We start from the raw sequence: 21,372 nt of genomic DNA, 5'->3' as shown, positions 1-21,372 counted from the left end.
AGGTCTTCTTCTTGTTTTTAGATCCTCTGGCAGTGCTGAGAAGCTATTTTGTATTTTTGTGTCTGTGTTTTTGGTCCTTTTCTTTGTCTTGTTCCTTAGGCCAGCGGAGTTCGACCTTTTCTTTTTTTGTTTTGATGAATGTAGTTTTTATTTGTCATTTTTAACATGCCACCCTCAGCGGAAAATTGTCTATATTGTGATCTCCCAGTTTACGGAAGACAAAAACTGTTAAATGTAAGAAATGTACAACTAAATGCCATGTATCATGTATATCAGTGGAAACTGAAGGAAATTATGTATGTGAAAACTGTGTGCAACAAAAAGACTATGATAACAATGGAAATAGTAGTGAAATGAATAAACAGAGTAAATTTAATCTGAATGAAAATCCTTTTTTGCCTACTTTTCAGCGGCTCATCGATAATTCTTTAGATAAAATGACTCAAATTTTCTTGAGAGAAACAAGAGCTCTCAAAGCTGAGATAACTTCCTTACGTGATGAAAATTATCAGTTGAGATCTCTTTTACAAAAGAATGTAATTATGTCCAATCATGTACCTAATATCAAATCGCAATTAGAAAATGATCAAAGCAGTCAGGTTAAAGAATTAGATCAAGAAAACAGTTTTCCACCGCTTGTAAGTGTTAATCAAGCATCAGGTACGACTAATCGGAAGGATGATTCCGAGGGAAGTCGGGTTGAAGTAATTTCGAGAAATCAAAGAAAAATGAGAAGTAAACTTGTTAATAAAGACAATGTAAACCTAAATCAAAATCCGAATGTAGGTATAGGAGTAAAGAATAATTTACGCAAACTGAATGTTGGTCGTGGTAATACTAAAACAGAGTTGGTTTCTAATGCAAGGAGAAAGGCTTTGTTTGTTACAAGATTTAGCCCATCCACTTCTGTTGAGGATATTGAAGAATTATTAAATGAATCTGTAAAATCTGTCAAATGTACTAAACTCAAAACCAAATATGACTCTTATTCCTCATTTCATATTGAGGTCCCTGAGTTTGATTATGTTATAAGTGATCCTGAAATTTGGCCAAAAGGTATTTTATTGGTCCGTTCTATGGAAAACTAAAGAAATTAAATGTTACAAATAATATGGGAGAAATGAATGAAAACATAGAGACTCATCATGGAGAACATTGAGTTATGGTACCAAAATGCACGTGGATTACGAACTAAAAATAAACAGTTTTATAGTTTTGTGGCAGACTGCAAATACGATGTTGCTGTCACTGAGACTTGGTTAAGTAACACTTACATTAATGATGATTATTTTCCCGACACTTACTCTTGCTTTAGATCCGATAGACATTATGAATCTCACGTTTGTGAGAGAGGTGGTGGCGTTCTCTGTGCAGTGAAGAAAAACATTAAAGTAGTGAGGCGAACTGATTTTTAATTTTTCGAGGACAGTGTTTGTCTAGAATTTCCAAGGAAAGTTGGAAAAAATCTTTTATTATTTTGTGTGTATTTCCATCCTAATTTGCAATTGAATGTATTTAGTGATTTTTTGAGGCCTTTTCTATAAAATATATAGATTCCACATTATGACATTTTAATGGTTGGTGATTATAATGTACCTAAAGTGGATTGGGCTAAGACACAGTTTTTAACAGGTATTCATTATTATGCTAAATGTAAAACTAAAATTTTATTCTCATTTCTGGATGATCTCAATATCAATGTTGATTATAACGTATCTGACTTAGATTTGGTTATCAATGTTGATTATGTATCTAATTTTAATTTATGTGCTTTGAAGAATGTCCAACCGATTGTGGTGCCTGATAGCTTTCATTGTCCTATTGAAATTATGTTTCCTTTTTATTTCAATACTCCGAAAGTTGGTAATTCTTCTCATTATGTTTACCATAAGGTCGATTATTTAGCCCTTTATCAAAAACTTCTTGAAGCTGACTGGACTAATATTCTGTTGAATTCAGACCTTAATACTGCTGTTATTGCTGTAGAAAATTTTAATAAAATCCAGTATGAGTAAGAACATACCTCTAAATAGACCTAAATCTAGAAAATATCCTTCTTGATACTCTAGGAATCTGATCTCATTAATTAAAGCGAAAGAAAACGCTCATAAGAGATTCAAACTTACTGGTTCAAATGAAGATTATAATTTTTTGCTTACATACGGAAACAATTTAAAGAAAGGTTAAGGTTGGACAAGCTTGCTTATATATTATACATAATATGGAGAATGCATTAAATAATTCATCTCAAAAGTTTTGGAAGTTTGTTAATAAAAATAAAAGCCAAATAACCAAGCCATCGGACTTATGGTTGATGATGTGTATGTATCTAATTCTAAAACTTTAGCTAACTCATGGGCTCAATTATTTGAGACTATATATCAATGGCGTCCTTCTTTACATAATACTGACTTATCGAATTTGGCGGATAATAATTCTTTTTATCCTATTATTACAACGGAGCAAGTAACTAAGGCTATAAACAATCTTAATGCCAAATCTTCTTCTGGTTTAGATGGAATACCTGCTTTTATACTGAAGGGCATTGTATCCATCATTGCGCCTGTCTTAACATCTTTGTTCAACTGGAGTTTATTTACTTCTGTTTATCCTGAACATTGGAAGATGGTCGTCGTTGTTCCTATCCCCAAGACTGATGGGAAAAATTTATCCGACTATAGACCTATTTCTCTGTTGAGTATCATACCCAAGGTTTTTGATAAGTTAATATACAGTATAATTATCTGTATAATCATGTTTGTCCCAATATTACGATCTATTAGCATGGCTTTATGAAAAATAGGTCAACTATAACTAACTTGACATGTTTTATGGCTGATACCCTTCCTATCTTTAAGAGTAATGGTCAAATGGATGTAATTTATTTCGACTTTTCTAAAGCCTTTGATAAGTTACCACATGGCATCTTAATTTACAAATTGAAACATTATGATCTCTCCATTGTATTTACGGTATTACTTGGTTAGTATCATACTTGTCCCAAAGAAAGTTTGTGGTTAGGTATAAAGGTAATCTTTCAGATGTATATAACATATACTCCGGTGTTCTGCAAGGATCAAATCTAGGACCACTTCTATTCCTTATGTTTATTAATAATATAAGTGAAAATTCGGATTGTAAATGTTTGATGTATGCAGATGACCTCAAAATTTACAAAACTACTGTAAATTTGGATGATTGTTTGGTGCTCCAAAGTAATATTAATAAAATAGTACTTTGGTCTCAAAACAATGTGCTACCTTTAAATTGTAATAAAACCTTTTCAATGAATATTACGAATAAAACAAATCCAATTTCTTTTACTTATAACATAAATGATACTGCAATTAGAATTGTAGATACTATGAAAGATTTAGGTATCGTTTTTGATAGAAAATTGCTTTTCAAACAACATCTTGAAAATATAACTTCCAAAGCGAGAAGGAATCTTGGAATTCTTAAATGGATATCCAAAGATTTTAAGTCTGTTAAAACATGCCTTATTCTTTACTATTCCAATGTTAGAAGTCATCTTGAATATTGTTCTATCATATGGAATAGAAGTATAAATTATATATCTACTACTTTGGAGACCATTCAAAATCTTTTTCTTGCTTGGTTACGCTGGGAGTTTAAGTGTTATAAAGGTATGTCGTTGGATGAAGTTAGGTTGTCCTTAGGTATGTTAAGGTTGTCTGAAACAAGGATTATTCTGGATCTTAAAATGCTACATTCAATTCTTCACGGTAATTTGAATCTGTTATCAATAATAACTCTGTATGCAACCAGTTATCATATAAGAAATCGGAAAATATTTAAACCCATTCAGTTTCTCAATGATGTTCCTTTGTACAAAATTTTATCAGTAGCCAATGATTTTGCCAGTGTTATTGACATTTTTGATCATAATTTTAGCAATATACAAAGACAGTTATATAATCATTTCATTATCAGCTGAGAGTATTACTTTTATATAACACCATGTTTGTTTTATGCATGATTTTTTTTCCCCTTTTCTGTGCATGTATCATTTGTATTTATAGTGCATTATGTTTATTTCTGTTATTTGCATGTTATTTGTATGGAAATTGTAAGTGGGCAGTTCTGTCTGTAATTTCCAGTATGCAATAAAAATTATTATTATTATTATTATTATTATTATTATTATTATTATTATTATTATTATTATTATTATTATTATTATATAGTTTCACTTCTCAGCCTTTGACCCAGGACTGCTATTCCTTATTTGAATTTTTCAATATCTTTATCCGGCTCCTTACATCTGTGAGCAGCTGTCCCTTCCTCTTAGTTGGTGGGGCTAGTAACATTGGGAGCGTTAGTCAACCGGTGGCTGATTTTTTAATAGTGACTGTGTGTTGCTGAAGGACTCGTGGTGGATAATCATGGACATTTTCCATACTGTCTGGCTCTGTCTCTTATTTGGAGGGGTTGAGTGATCTTCATTATTTTAAAGACCCTCTGGCAGTGTCGAGAAGCGATTCTTTCTTTTTCCTTTAGTCCAGTTTGTTGTTTGTCCTTCTTTATTTGAGTGAAGAGGATATGTGTATGTTCATTTCTTTTTCGCTTTTATTTTTAGTTACTTATATTTTATTTAAGCATCAGGTAATTGCCTCATTTGTGATTCCCTAATTTATTGTAGGCAAAAAGTTGTTAAATGTTGTGTTTACTGCGTGAAGTTGAACTGTACATGTTGTTTGTGAGCATAAAGCTGTCTGAATAAAGTAGTTCACGTTATGATAATTACACCTTGTACATGTTGTAATAATTACACGTCGGAGGAAGGTGTTGGTAAAAATAACCGTTATATAAATGCCAGAGCGGTCATCTTACAAGGACCCATATAAAAAAATGATTCAATAATGACTTTTCTGTTTTAAAGATACCTTGATCAGTTAATTTTGTGTGACTTACTGATGGGTCAATCCTTATGAAGTGGACCAATGAGAGTTATTTAACCATTTTATAATAAAGTGATTTGTTGTTTGTGGATTCCTACATGATTAAAGATCAAAAAATAATAATTCTAATTTTTTATCGTTTTCCCAGCTCTGATGACAATTATTTTTGTGTGAAAACACGCACAGATTCTTGCGTTTGTAGGAACTTGTTAACTTATAATGCTCAAATTTAGTGAACATTAGGTTGATGAACAAAAAACATTTTATTCAGAAAGGAACAGCCTATCGTAAGTCCAGTACATATTTAAAGAAATTTGTATGCAAAATAGTCTAAATACACCTAAACAGTTCACATCGAAACTCACAAATTTGCAATATTCGAAGGCACATCACTCCAAGAAGGAATGTAATCTCAGGCTTAATTGTTTGGGACTATATAGCAACCTAAATGTACTATATGAAAAATAAACAAATAATATAAAATAAAATAAAAAATAAACACTGATAGTTGATTCCTTTAAAAGTTCCGTCTCCTTTAGCCTAAATCGTGGGACGTTAAACTTAAAGATTTCATTTCATTTTCAATTTTTTTCCTTTAAAAGTTACAATGTTTTGAAAACTGAAACTTTTGACAGACAAACTCACGTCAATATATTGTACTGTTGTGCAAATATCATGTTTGAGATTTATCTACAAGCCAAGTTAAAGGACATTAAAAATCACACACACACACACAAAATGTATTATGCTTATCACTAATAAATGATATGATCTCAACTAATATGTCGTACTACATTTAAACATACCTGTGTTACATAAAGTTGCTGACATGATGTAAATGTTAAATGAATATGAATAATTAGGGAATTGTTCATGCTCCCTTTAGGTTCGAATTTAAAAAGTTCCACTGTATAAACAACTCAAGCCAATTTAATTGCTATTTTATAGTCTCTTTGAAAGACACAATGGATAACATATTTTGGTTCAAGCAAAATTATTGCTGAATGATTTACAACTTATTTCTCACTCTTAGACCTTGTTTGTAGTTCTGCTGTGATTTGAATTCATTTTGACATTTGCTTAATTTGAGAGTAATGTTACATGTCCTGCCTAAAGCTATTTAAAAAATAAAAACTACTGAAGCGTTTTTCGTTTCAGTAAAAAACGCGTTATTTTTCATGTTCTTAAGCTCTTTTAGTACAATAATTCCTTTATTTCTTTCCAAATAACACTTAGACTTAGCATCATTTGAAGATTGACTGGATCGAGTGGAAAAGTACTACGTTCTAACTATATTATTCACACTACAGTCCAACCTGACTAGTGTTGGTTACCATCGGCTCCATTGAACAGTGGTCAACGTAGACAATGGTCAACTTACAGAAAATTAATGTATTTTGAAGAAAACCTACTATAGACTGTCATGTAACATTTTCTAGTGAAATAACTAATTATTATCTACGTATTACTAAGTATTATCTATGCCTTCGGTGTGAGCGGTTTCGGGTTCGATTCCAGATGAGGGCACTCGGTCGAAAAAATTTAAAAAGCTTTTTCAGGCCAGCCATTCTGAATGAGGTTTCCTCATTCACATCAGGCAAATGCCAGGGTGGTACCTAACATATAGGTCCCACGCAGCTTCTTTCCTTCCTTCCCCAGTCCTTTCTTCCTTCCCTTTCCCCGGATAGTGTGCTCGCCGGGAGACGTCATCCTTCAAACATGACGGGCTAACATGGCCATAGATGCCGAAAGACCAGAAATCTAAAATCCTAAATCCTAAAATTAATATCTACGTATACGTAATGTTAAGTACTACCTTTGTCACTCTAAGTATTGCCTAAGATGTATCTGGTTTTGAATGTCTACATGGAACTTTTTATTAAGTGCTGAATCCGTAATGCAGTTAAAAAACTGGGAATTGGCATTATGCAGGCCACGAAATGGAATTATATTTTTTTTTTATGAAAAACGCAAACACTTAATTTCACGCAAGTCCTAATTTCCTAATTCACACTGTACCAAAGTCATGCCCAAATTAAGTTTGTTTTTCTATATTAAAACAAAATAAATCAACCAAACACTACCTTTCTTTCGCGATTTCAGTGGAGAACAAGATGGAGAAAGAAGAAGAAAAAAAAACGTGTGTGTGTTTAAGAATACCGAATGTAATAAATATGAATATTGCCACACTATGTTCTATATTTTGTTAATTCGGCATGGTAGTTAGCTACAAAACGATACGGCACATTCTTTATTCTTTTCCCCCTTCCAACTGTGACGGTAGATCTACATAGATGAGGCAGTTCCACGAAATACTCAAAACATCCATTTTTTCTCGCCCCTCTCAGCAGCGAAATACCATAAGTGACCTTGTTGTGCATTTGGAAACAGTTAACGTGTATTGACCAGCAAGCAGCGGAAAAGGAAAAGAAATATCCTGTTACCTGATTTTTCTTTTTGTTGAGCACTTTGCACTATGATTCCGATCGATATTTGTTGTCAATTTTTTGCCAGCCCTAGAACGATAAGTTTCTTTTTTATAGTATCTTTATATTTAATTTCTAGAAAAGCAATTTGGAGATAATTTTTTCCCCATTTTTCATTTGAAATTTTCGGAACTTCAAAAATACACCTTGATCTTAAAATGAGTTACTGTTTTCTTCACCGTACATAATTTTTAAACGTCAAAAAAGTGTAAATATGTAGAAATAATAATGTGCTTGTGTTTTTCAATACCGTTTCCTTATATTTTTAAGAACGCCAAATTGTTAATATAATTGAAAATAAAATACACTTAAAATAATCAATTTTTCATTAATTTGGTTAAACAAAATATGGGAGGGGAAGAAATTTTATTGTTCTTTATTTTGTAAATCTACATTAGAAACTAACTATGCACATTCTAAATACCAGTTTGTTTACTATTTATTTTTATAGACAGTTTTTCACATTTATCTGAAATGTGAAAAAATCTATTTAAAAAAAAAGAATGGTAACTCGTGAAGTTTTTTGAAAAAAGAGCTTTTTCTTCTATGAGAAAAAGCGGAAAGGCTATTCTCACCGCAAAAAATATGTAGCAGAATTTTCTTCTACATGCAACAGGTAGCGCTTTCGGAAGATGCAAGTTCCTTCATCAGCCTATAGTAGTCTTCAAAAAGGATAAAAAACATGAAGAATGGTTAAAAGTTTAGGATATCACAAATCCTCTGACAAACATTAAAACACACGGGAATAGAAACTCACTGACATTGTACACTGCTGTTCACTGTTTTCTGTTCTTGCTTTTCAAATGTTGAAAGTATGTAGTGAAAAGATTACTCCAAATAATATATATTTCTCCTTTATCCAGGTTAAAAGAGGGTCTTTCCTTGTGAATATAATACGATTCTTTAATTTTTCGTTCCGTTGTTGTTTTTACTTTTTCAATTAAACATGATTCCACGATATGATGGTTATAATATCTAAGATGCGTTGCTAGACCGGATAACTGTTGCGGATTCCGGGATTTCGAGGTACGAACGTGCTCAGTTATTCTAGTACAAATGTTCCTTTTTGTTTGACCTATATACACATTATCACATTGACATTTCACCCGATACACGCCACTGCTTTGTAAAGGGTAAGTAAAAAAAATGCTTTAAAATTGGTTATGTATTTATCTATAGATTTTGGAGGAACTTCTGGAATTTCGATGACGTGTCTTTGCAGAATCTTCTTGATTTTTGCTGAAAAATGTGGAACCAAAGGAACACCAATCCATCTGTCAGTTACGGCATCTGTTGTTGGTTGATGGTGGGTGCCGACGATCTCCTGTTGTACCTGTTTGTACCATTTTAACAATAAAGATTTTTGGAAACCATTTTCCTGTCCAATTTGCAATAAATACTGTATTTCCTTGTTGAGATTTTTAAAGAGGTTTGAAAGTAAAAGAGCTTTCCTAAAATAGTCTTTCCGCTTTTTCTCATTGAATATAATCACCGCTCGCAATATTGTGGTAACTTTTTCTTCTATTTATAACTCTAGTCCTGCGAGTAGCTGTTGTAAATTCTAAGGCACTTAGTTTCTTTAGAGCATTGTTCATGGGCACCGAAGTCAGTTCTTTTTCATTTTTCGTAAAGGACTCCTTGGTTTTGCAGATGATAAAAAGATACATGCACATCTTTATGTTAGTCACTAATGTCATTCGCTTCTGTTAGCCATCACTGACATGCGGTGGATTATCTTCTGTGGAGTGTAATTTGTAAAACTTTTGTAGTGGATTGGATTTCATATTCTGTACTTTGTGACGCAACGAAGCATTTAAGGTTCTTGTCTGAGACAGGGACAAAACAATGAAAATTCCTTGTGTCAGTAATTGTCACACAGTTTGCAAATCGCTCAATAAGTTTAATGTTGTGATGTTCAATGATTGCTTCATCTTTTATATAAGTGAAAGTGATTCTATTTAAATGATCTTGACAAAATTCGAACACTAAATTTTATAATGTATATTAGAAAATTGATTATCGGAAAATAATATGGTTTTAAGACAACGGAATGAATCTGACATTTTCACGTTATCAATTGACTGATCTCATGTCGTTATCGAGTTTAAATACAGGTATTCGATTCTTACTATGAGTTTGGTATTGTTTTCTACAGTTGCATTTTTGTAGATCAAACTAGCCAATGTTGTATGACATTATTAATGGGCAAGTACAAACTGCTGGGGATCCTACTGACTACGCTACTGTTGAGATGTAAAAAAAAAAAAAAAATCACTTATACGGCTAACACTTGTTTAACATACTCTTAGTAGGCGTTTAGAAATAAACAAGTCATTATAATTCTATTCACATTGGTCACAACATTAAAATGCTATCATTGTTGAAACATTGGACATTACTGTATTTTCGACAACAAACTCATTTTAAACTTAAAAGCAACAATCGATCATTAAATTATGAACCCAATCCAACTCTGGCCCTTGCATGTCCATCTTCCATTTTGCTGTTCTCAGATAATACGTTTTTGTGTGTGATTTTTAATGTCTTTGGTTTTTAAATTTTGTTTCAACAAAGATACAGGGTGTCCGAATTTCATTTTTTCTGAAATTTTACATTTTTGAAACACTGTAACCTGTAAAGGAAAAAACTATCAGCGATTATTATTATTGCTTTTTCATATAATACAATTAGGTAGCTACATACCTCCAAATAATTAAACCTGAGATCACATTCCTTATTGGGATGATATGCCTTCGAACATTACTTTTTTCCTTCATGACTTACTGGATCGTGCAAAGCTGTGTCTGGGCAAAGGAAGTTCCTACTTTAAATGCACCCATGTAAATTGACTCTATTTAGTATTTGTACAGACCCAATTTCGCTTCCAAATAGTCGCACTGTGTAATTCTTTCCTGACCTGTAACGGCCCTAAATTTCCGTTACAGACGTTTTAAATACTTTAAGTAATTCTGTCATGTCAACTCCCATATTAGTTCTTTAATTAATGTTAGGAGAGAAGAAAAGAAAATTGACAGACACTATTGTTGAATATAAAAGTTGTGGTTGAAATATAAATCTATTGAGGTAATGACGAACTGAATATACGCAGTTAACGGATTGAAAAATCTTGTATTCCTGCTAATATTTGTTATTGATCAGTGTCCTGTGTTTTTATGGTAATATGAATATAAAAATGAATATGTGTGCCTAAATAAGTGTCGGGTTCCCTCGACATATAGCACCTCACCTCAATATTCGCAAAATTATCCATGCATCTGATATACATATATAAATATATAATTACATGTGCAAGAAGATTGGCCGGAATTTATAGGGGAAGGCGTTGTACCTGTGAACACTTTTAGAGTCTTCGAAATTTTGGTGCTAATATTCAGCACTTTTTCCCCAATTTTTGTCGTACATTTGAAGTGTCATCTCTTTGCTATCAGATAGGATGATTTTTAAACGTGTTACATAATTACAATAGCTTTTATAAGATAAAATAAGAACAAATCCGTTTTGTTCACAGGTATATTATGGTCATGTACCATTGAACAGACCCTCTTGTACCTTTGAACAGTGATAATTACAATGTTTCTGCGGCAATAATGTAAAAAGAAGCCACAAATATTAACAGTTATAAATTGCAATAAAAGGTTTAGCTATAAAGAGCTCCCCAGAATTAAAATTTTATCAATTAATTTAAAAATTGAAGAGAAGTACTAACAAAAACTTGTGAACAATAAAGTTGAGCATATACAACTCTTAACATTATGTTATATAATAAGCGAATATATAGAAACTACTTAAAATTATAATTAATAACTTTATATCCTAACCTAACCTATATAAAATATAAATATATCAATTGTTTTAACTACTTACATTGTGTAGCTTTAAACAGTATGATTTATCGTTCAAAGGTACACGATGCATTAATGTTCATAGGTACAAGAGGGTCACCATTACGAAAAAAAGTTCTCCACTAGCTTAAATATTGAACAGAAGTTAAAACTAAAAATATTACTGTATTCACCAATGATTCTACCCCAAGTTTGGACAAATAAATATCACAAGTTGCGAAAACCGAAAAGCACAAAACTCAAAAGGTAACTACAAAAAATCTTCGTTTTGGGGGTGAAAAAATTAAAAGGAACATTGCTCGACACAACACTCAGTAAAAAACAGCCAAACGCTTTGTAGTGCTTTTTTTCTTTCATTTAATCTTTCAAATGAATTTTAATCACTGCACCTAGATAGCTCTGAATTCGAGGAAAGCACAGGTGTTCAAAGGTACATTGTTTCAAAGGTACAACGCCTTCCCCTATGCAATAAAGTTTATATAATATGGTTTGATTAGGTTGACAAAGAAGCTGTATTTTCATTTCAAAGTAGTAGTTTGGATATGTCTCTAGTATATGTATATATGGTGGCTATTGTAAATATATATATAGTCGAATGATGACAATGATAATCGATTCCGCCTGGTATTGTGGAGTTCGTGCATAATGGTTGTCGAACGTAGTATAGTAAAATATTGGCGTTAGAATCTCAGATAAAAGTCATTAGGTTGACCTGTGTTTAAGGATTGCCACTATATATATATATATATATATATCAAGAGATTGATTAGCTACAAGAATACATATCACGTCAACATATTATCCGCCATCCTGATATATGTTGTGTAGTAGAAAAAAATATGCCGAACGCATACAGGGGTTCCAATCCCAAACGAACCCGGAAAGCGATGTCCTGAATCCTTGATTTTTGTTATAGACCTTCCTCAGTTACTACTGTATTCTAGATTTCTTTCCTTTTTACATTTGCCTCGTTCTATTTAATAAAGAGTTAGCAAATAAAAGTTTTATTTCATCTCCATTTTGTGATATATTAATAAGTTTATATATATATATATATATATATATATATATATATATATATATATATATATATCACTGAATTATGATGACCATCTAATAGCGTGTATATCCTCCTTCACCTTCTATACAACAGCGATATGACGTCGCAGGAATGTAACAAATGTCAACAGCCACCCGTTGGTATGGTCAACCAAGTTGCATGTAATGCAGCCTCCAATGTCGAGTCGAAGGCGAGAGGGGCAGGGGATATTGTTAAGTTAATAATATTATACCAGAAATTTTCCTTATTACTATCAGAATTCTTAGTTTCGGAAGTTTCACCATACGGCCATCTGAACACTGGGATATTGGGGTAATACTCTCTACTAATTTTGTACTTTCAGAGGACAAAGATAATGTTAGAAAATTTAGCCACTATAACGACCTCAGACATATCATACAAATTTAGGACTAAATTCATAAATAAATAAATAAATATATATATATACATATATATATATTGATATGACTATATCGAATTTTGTCCGTAACACTCAATAATTCTACCACACCACCTGTATTACAAATTTGTACTTACGTCGGACTCTCTCCAGTCAGAAATAACTTTAGTGCTACCGATCCTCTTGCTAACTTCCATGTAACTGTCTTCGGAAGTTTTGTTTCTTTTTTGTTCTTCATTATCTGTACTGAGTCTCTGTCCAGTTTCCGTGGAAGAACCTTTGAACGAATCTTCTTTTAACAGCGTTTCCACTAACAGTGGTTCTGAGCTGATTTCTGAGCTGAGAAAAGAAAGAACGTAAGAGAGCAAATAACGTTCATGTTAACGTTAAGATATGTTGTCCTTCGGTTCATTCTGTAAAACTTGTTCTTGGATAACGTAATCTAATTATCGATAATTTCTTGAAAATTTTATTTCGAAGTCTCATTTCAATTTATTTTTTAAAGACATGGGAGTGAGACAAAGTTATCTAAATTGTATAGATACTTTACTTTTGTCTTGGATTAACGATTACGCTAGCTTCATTAATCAGAGGCCTAGGTTCAATTATACGATAAGTCAATTAGAACTATGGGTTTTCTTCATTGCCAACAAGCAAACAATGGAATTGCACCTATAAATAATATTTAAGGCGATACGTCGCGAACGGTGTATACCGAGCGGGTGCAGACTAATAGTTAATGTTTTTGCTTCGCAATCAGGAGTAGCCGTGTTCGAATTCAGTGGCCACTTATCCTGAGGCTTTACCTCAGGACTACCGGGAGGATACTGTTCAATATAAGCACTGGCCGATTTCTTTCTCCCGATTCCCACTTCCTTTCTCATTGTTGTTTGGTTTTAGTTACTTATTGAAACGAGCGTAACGAAGCTTTTGTTATTCGAATACATCGACATTTGTGTTTGTCCGTCTGTTCTACGATTATTACCGTAAAACTTATTCGATTTTAATGATACCAGGTAAACGATTTCCTTCAACTTTGCAGGAATAAGCCTACTGCTTGCTGTTGTAATTCATCAAATGAAATATTTCAGTTTAACGTTCCACGATTATGCCAAACGCGTTCGTGACGTAGTCGATTATTAACCTTTTTTTTTTTTTTTTTTGATGAGGCCTTATTACCTTATATGGTTGAATGGGAGAGATTAGGGATCCTGGATATGGGTACATTGTTGCTCTCCTTTTAAATTTTGGAAGGAGTTCTTAGAACCAACCTTTTAAAATTGACCATTGTAAATTTTAAATGTTCTTTAAGACCCAAAAATGAAATGAAATATTTGAGTTTTACGTCCCACGATTATGCCGGTTAGGCTAAAGGAGACGGTGATGATGAGTGCTGAATGAAATGGTGGAATGAAGAAAGTGAGAGGAAACGGGAGAACCCCGAGAAAACACACGCACACGGTGTTTGTCCGCCAAAGTTCACTTGGCGGGGGCTGGGATCGAACCCGGGACCCCAGGCACCAGAGGTGAACGCTCTACCACTGAGCCACCGCGGCCCGTTTAAGACCCAAATATACATTTCTGTACATTTCATTGGTCTTGATTATCCACTCGTATGGGTAAAAATGTACCAAAATATAAACGTAAGCAATACGGCGTACCATGTGATATGTTATTGACCTTCAAAATTTGGCGGTTTTTAGCTCCCTTTTGATCACCTTATTATCTTATACGGCTATAGGTGTGAAAATTGCAATCCAAGACATGCATACATTGATGTCCTCCAATTTTTGGAAAAGGTACATAGAACCACTCGTTAAATTTGAGAATTGTCAAAACACAAAATTTGATAAATGTTCTCTAGGACTCGCAGTAAATTTGGGTGGTCCTGCTTATTTCTTATCTAGGTAAAAAAAAAAAAAAAATAGTTAAACATTAGGATTGTTCCGTGGTTGGTTATTGATCTAATTTTTCTTATTTGATGAACGTTCATGGTGATATAATTTAAAATAGGTGCCCATTCTTTTTTCGTAGGACACATTTCATTCTTAAAATGTGGGAAATGACAATAGAACCACTCCTTAAATTCGGGATTGTAAAAAAAAAAAAAAATAAATAAATAAATAAAATATAAAATAAACGATCTCTACGACTCAAGTAAATTTGGATGGTTCTGCTTATTCCTTATTACAGTAAACAATGACCAAAATTTCGAGGTTATTGACCTAATGTATCCTCTTCGATGAGGCTTTGAGTTGAGTTCAGTTGATTTTGAGTTTAACGTCCCTTTCAGCAGCGAGGCTATATGAGACGGGACCTACTGATTAATGTGGAATCCGAACCACATGAGCTCCCACCGGGAATCGAACCCGGATATCCCACGCCAATCGATGAGGCTTTACTGCAACATATGATTATATGGTTAAGTACTGTGTCAATTATCTTTTTTTCAAAGGACTTAGGTACACTGATGTACTCCTCTTAAATTTTGGGAAGGATATACCCTTACATTTGGGAATTGTGATAAAACAACAGTTTTAAATATTCTACAGTAGTGTTAAATGTAGTATGAGGTGCGAAGATTAAATGCTGTGCTTAACGTTCACGAAGATAGATTGTACCAAGGTCCCATTGTCTTTCATTGGGAGAAGTATATTTGACTCATCCTTAAAAGGTTGGATTGTCAAAACTAAATTAATTTTAAAAAATCTGTAATTGTTTTTTTAGGACTGGTAAATCTGGATGATCCAACTTGTGTTGTTTCAAGGGTATAAAATTGCTATAAACCAAAATTTGAAGGTTTTTGATCTCAATTTTACACTTTGAACTTTAATCACAACTCATAGTCTAAAGTCATTGGTGGAAAGTCAACTTTAGTGAAATCTAACTGGTTAATCTCTACTTTAAATTTCACATATTTTGGGCACCTGAACTGATAAACAACCTACTGATGTACATAATAATTTCAGACGTTGAACACTATGACAACTTATAGTCTAATTTTTAAAATTTAAAAACATGGTATCTGATACCTGATAAGTGTCTCAAACTCTACCAATGTTTAATATATCTCCGGGACGATTTGAGATATCAAATTGCTGTAAACGGCATTATGATTGTTTTATCTGTTGGAAACCTTCTAACTCCCTAGATACGATACTTCCGTTAGCACTTTTTCAAAATAAAGCTTGTATAAAAAACTTAAATCTTCAACTTCTTGTAACTTTGTTCCTATTTATCTAAAATGCAACCTATCATAGTCATAGTATCCGACACTAAGTTACTTTAGATATGCACTATCTTGTGGACATTTTCAGTAGATCGCGTTAACGCTCCGGTTTGGCTTACCTTGATTCCTCCACTGAGCTGACGCTAACGATAGAGGCGCTGGCGACAACAACTGCATGTTTCTCCCGCGCAACTGCGATTGTCAGCCTCATCTCACAGTTGATTGTATACGCGTGGGGTTGTGCTTTTTGTATGTGTATTAGACATATGCTAACTTGGATAACTTGATTTTATATTTATTAGAAATATAAATTTATAGGCAATAAGGAAATGTAAGATTTTTTTTTATATATATAAAGAAGTTGGTAGTTCTTTTGGTTGGTAGCTCACTGTAGAATTTAAAAACGGTACGGAGCTCAGAAGTTTCAAAAGTTCGGCGACCATTGTTTTAGATTCTGACCTTTTTTAAATAAATATATTTTTTTTTTATTGAAAAAATGTTTAAACGTTCGCTTAAGCCAGCCAACCTTATTTTATTATGGGTTTAGGTACAGTTCTAAAGCATTAAAACCTTATTTGCAGCTGCGCCTTTACAGTATATGATTAAAAACTAATATTCTTACTAAATGGCAAGCACTGGACTCTAACCAATCTGCGTTGCTAAGGTAAACAACTAACTTTTAGATAATACACTTTATCCTTATCTAGCATGTAACTGCCTTCATGTCAATTCCCACATATCCCCCACATTATGCTTCATTAACAGTATTTTTAGAGCTAGTAATTTTAACATTAAAAAAAAAAATAAAAAAAATTATCAAAGTAGATGTTTAGAAACTCAAGACATTCTATTACTACAGATTACATCACAATAGATTGTGAGCCTAATGTTCCACAAAGACACGTTTAACACGATTTTTATTCAACTTCCAACAGACCTGACATTAAGAATGTACTTTGTGAAGCACTTTAGTGAGGTTTTCAGATTGTTTGCACTGAATCCGGAAACAACTAATTTGATCCATGTACTTTAGTGTTGACAATCGAATTCCTTCCCACACAGCAAGAATTAAAGAACTACCCGTATGAATTTAATTAGCGTTATATGAAAAAAAAAAAATACGTACGAAAAACAGTATCAAATGCTCCATCTTTTCAACTGGTAATGCTTTTAATACCTTACTGTAATTTACTTCTGAACTAATTTCCTTAGCGTTACAGTCAATGAAGAGTGAAAGCGAAACGACTTATAGTTGGGGGACGTACTTAGCACATTAGTTCCCATGGCTGTTATTTATGGCTCTCTAGATCGGAGTTCGTTTCTTCTTAACTAAAAATGTTTCTCTGCCGATTCGCGATATTGGATTCCATGCCTCCACCGCCATTCTAACCGAAACCATGTACAACAAACGCATTTACGGTAACAATTTGGTTAAAGGAGAGCACAAATTCCACTCTTCTATGATTGCTCAATTCTCTACCTAGATTATTACTATTTGTACTAATAATATCAAGTAATTTATAAAAATGAATAATATAAAAATAATTAATATGAAAATAATTAATATGAAAAAAGAATTAATATGAAAAAATTAATATGAAGAAGCGAATTAATATGAAAAAAAAAACTGAAAATATGCACTTAGAAGTTGAAGAATCCTCACTTGCATCCAAACCTGAACTTCCTCACTTTTAAATATTATTGATGACCTCACTCTCACTCACTCACATTCAAGCCTCAACTCACTCACCTGTCTCACTCTCAAATGTTATTAATGCCCTTATCCTCTTTCACAGTGGTTCCCCGAGACCAAAGAAGTTTCGAGTGCAAAAGTCCATCAAAGGTTCTTGCTAATGTTTTCTAGGACCAGTATTGGGTAATTATTGTTGATTATCTGCAATAACGTAACACCAGAACCAGGGCTCTTACTATGCATCATTACTAAATAGGCTTCACTCAGAGTTGAATAGAAAAGCCGTGGAAAGTTGTCCACCTTCATGACAATGCATCCCCTCACAAAAGCAATATTGCAACATACAAATCGGTTGCACTAGAGTCTGAAACCTTGAAGCAACTATCCTATTCACCTGATCTAGCCCTGACTACCACCTATTCCCAAATTAAATGGTAAGAGAGAAAAATTCTGCAACATTTCTGAAGATATTGGAGCTGCAAATGAATGGTTTCACACCCAGTTTTTAAATCGTTAAACAAGCTACATTATTGAAGTAAAAAATGCATCGAATTGAATTGGGAGTATGGTGAATAAATCCACCACAAAACTTAGACTTGCTTTTCTTAGGAAAGTTAACTTCTTAACATCCCCTCATAATGTTGAAAGGAATGCTTTACTGTTTCTACAATTGAGATATAGTCAAGATCGTAATGTAAAGGATCAACTCGGTTAGTTCAGGGACAGTGGTACTTCTACTCAGTGTTAGGTTAGGTACTCATTTCTTGTATCTAGGTACAGGTACAAGATACTGACCAAAATTTACCTAGGTACAGGTATTAGGTACTAGCTGGCCAATGTACCTAGGTACAGGTACTGATCAAAGTACCTAGGGTACTTATCTAGATACAAGTTGCTACCCAAGAACTTCCATATATAAATGAGCAGTCGTCTGTCAAATGAAGTTAGAATATGATATTTAATTATAGTAATAGACCATTGGGGGGGGGGGGGGATTTATTGTACATTAGATAAGGACAGTTGAGTTTTGTAGATTAAGAGTGTATATCCATTTTGCCGCTCAGTGAACATATTTGTATTTTTTGGTTCATTTCTCAAAAATCTTTCGATATATAAAATATTTTCTTTGCGGTTTGTAACAAACCTTATCCAAAGAAAAGTATTGCAAATCAACCAGAAAACACAAATATGCTCAGTAACCGAGCAAAATTCGTCAATTTTCTTTTGCGCCAGTTGTTTCTCGCAATTATTACTTTCACACAACAATTATCAGTTAATACATGCAACTGAAATACTAGCATTTAATGAATACAATTTTTGCAGAGTATTTACCAACTAGTCTAGAAATGACGAAGAATTTCAAAGGAAAGTCCACACGATCACAGACTACACAATTTTCTCGAAAGCTCAATGTATTTCCTTAACAGAAATTCAATTCCAGGAATTCCCGTGCACTTGAAGCCTTAAGTACAATATTGACAGCGAACAGTAAACGCAAATAATTTGTACTAGGCCATTGTTTAAGAAGCGATCTATTTTATATTATTTGAAAATGACTACAATAAACGCAATTTACATTAATAAAAAGTGAGCAGTTTTTTCCATGGTTCAAAAACACAAACACTTATCACCCTTGTACCCCACTGCAGCGTTTATTAATACATTGTGAGGCTAAATGAAGCAGTTCGAGTTTCACTAGTAGCAAAATTTCAGATTTTTCATTTCTTCTTCTTGGCTTAACTTGATTTTAAAAGTAGTAAAGTTTCAAACATATCGTCAGTTAGACGGTTTCTTCTCGCAGTCAAAATTTGTCCTCCAGTGCTGAAAAGCCGCTCGACTGGGGCAGATGAGGGCAAAATTGTATTATATTTCAAAAGGATCTGTTTCACAATTAGGAACGAATGCAATGCTGACAGATCTTTGCTTTTGTTCTCCAAATAGGACAGTACTTGCATTTTGGCTGTATTACCTGCTGATGAAAGCGTGAAAGGCTTTTGATTCAGAAAATAAAATAAGTCATCAGAATCGCAGTCGGAAAGCTCTGACGTTGCTCCTAAATCAGTTTTTTTTTTTGTTTTTTTTTCTTTCTTTCTTTCTTTTTTTTTTTTTTTTTTTTTTTTTAAGTTTTGACAACTTTCCAGCTTCGCTAAACAATAACTGCTTGCACATGTTGAGCTTCTCCGGATCAGATTCGATCCATTTTAGTTTGAACTTCGGGATAGTGCAAATTGCGAGAACGTACGCCTTGCTCGAGGAAGAACTTATGTCAATCACTGACGCGAAGCGACTCTCCAAGCCATACATGATAGAGCATACAAGACGAGAACAGAATTCCAAATGTCTGAAGGAGTGAAGTTTCGATTTCACTTGATACACTACAGGTAAAACAAAACAAATCCCAAATAACAGTTGTCGTTCTGCAGTTTGTCCAGAGCCGACGCCAAAGGATTCATAACTGTGATATATTCACTCAAAAAATCAATGTCAGATGTTTTAAACCTGCCTATGTTCAATCGCTCGCATAGGTTTCCCAGGTGACTTTTGATCGAAACAATCTTTGTGATCGAGTCGAATGAAGAATTCCATCTTGTTGGACATGAGACTGGAAGACAAAAGCCACATATGTCCTCGAAAACATCCGCTGATTTTGTAGATCTGCTGATAGTGTTCTATAAAGCACAACACTTACCTAATGCAGAATTGTACACTTAATGAAGCACAGAAATTGAGTGATTTGAAGCCATGCGATCGTGATCAAACGAAAGCAGTGATTCCATTTCTTACCAAATATGACCAACCGAACCAAGTGAAATTACATCAAGTCTTAACTTATTTGTGCTTTGGATTTGATACTAGCTCAAACTAAAACCAAGAATAACATGAGCTAACTAATAATGATATAGCTGAATTTTGATAATTGGTGAAGCTGGCAACAAATTATGATTCACTGAAAATCAATGTGTGCGAGATAGATCAAAAAATGTCTTTCAAAGAAACAAGAAAAATCTGCAATATTTGTTTTGTGTACGACCTACCTAAAAATGTACTTAAGAAATGTAACTAAAAAATAGGTACTAGGTAGAGGAAACTCGTACCTAGGTACAGGTACTAGGTACTAAATATTAAATGTGCCTAGGTACGCGTTTTGTACCTAGGTACAAAGTATCTAGGTACTTCCCAACACTACTTCTACTTCAGTCTAGATACACCACGCACTGTACCAAAATAACTAACACCAATCTTCTACTTTTACCTTTATTTCTTCCTTACGTTTACTCGCCACCCATGTAGAAACATTTACACATTTCCTCATACTTGAAAATACGTACTTTTGCACTTCTATCTCAACTCATCTCTAAAGGTGTAAATGTACAGACTAAATCCTTTAGACAGGGTTCATACAAAAATATTGAACTCAATTTCCCTGAATATTTCAGGTTTTCCAGGTATTAATTTTGCAATTTCCAGGTATAGTGAAAGAAACTAACAGTAAGAGAACACATAAATTTTAATAATAATATATTTATATATTTAAGAATGACCACTCTTCTCCCCAATGAACGATTGCAATTAAATGTTGAGTCACAAGAAAATAAATAATTAAAATAAATAAAATTTAAAATATCCAAAACTTTGTTCTATACTTGAACACATTCAAAATATACAAAATTTTGAACTCAATTTCTCTGATATTTCCAGGCTTTTTACTAGATATGATC

The 21,372-nt window shown here is 33.2% G+C and overlaps 1 protein-coding gene across 3 annotated transcripts in view; it reads right to left on the bottom strand.

Moving 5' to 3' along the window:
* Window positions 1–21,372, bottom strand: part of LOC145688075 (uncharacterized) — a 100,678-nt gene that overhangs the window by 27,851 nt on the left and 51,455 nt on the right. For all 3 annotated transcript variants that reach the window (XM_081761796.1, XM_081761797.1, XM_081761798.1), the window contains exon 7: window positions 12,869–13,070. In XM_081761796.1, coding sequence (XP_081617922.1) covers window positions 12,869–13,070 — 202 coding nt within the window. The remainder of the gene's footprint in view (window positions 1–12,868; window positions 13,071–21,372) is intronic.

Source organism: Thermobia domestica, chromosome 6 (assembly GCF_964235325.1).
Source record: "Thermobia domestica chromosome 6, izTheDome1.hap1.1, whole genome shotgun sequence".
Taxonomy (NCBI): domain Eukaryota; kingdom Metazoa; phylum Arthropoda; class Insecta; order Zygentoma; family Lepismatidae; genus Thermobia; species Thermobia domestica.
The sequence above is the reverse complement of the archived record's forward strand: the minus strand, read 5'-3'. Positions and strand labels throughout refer to the sequence as shown.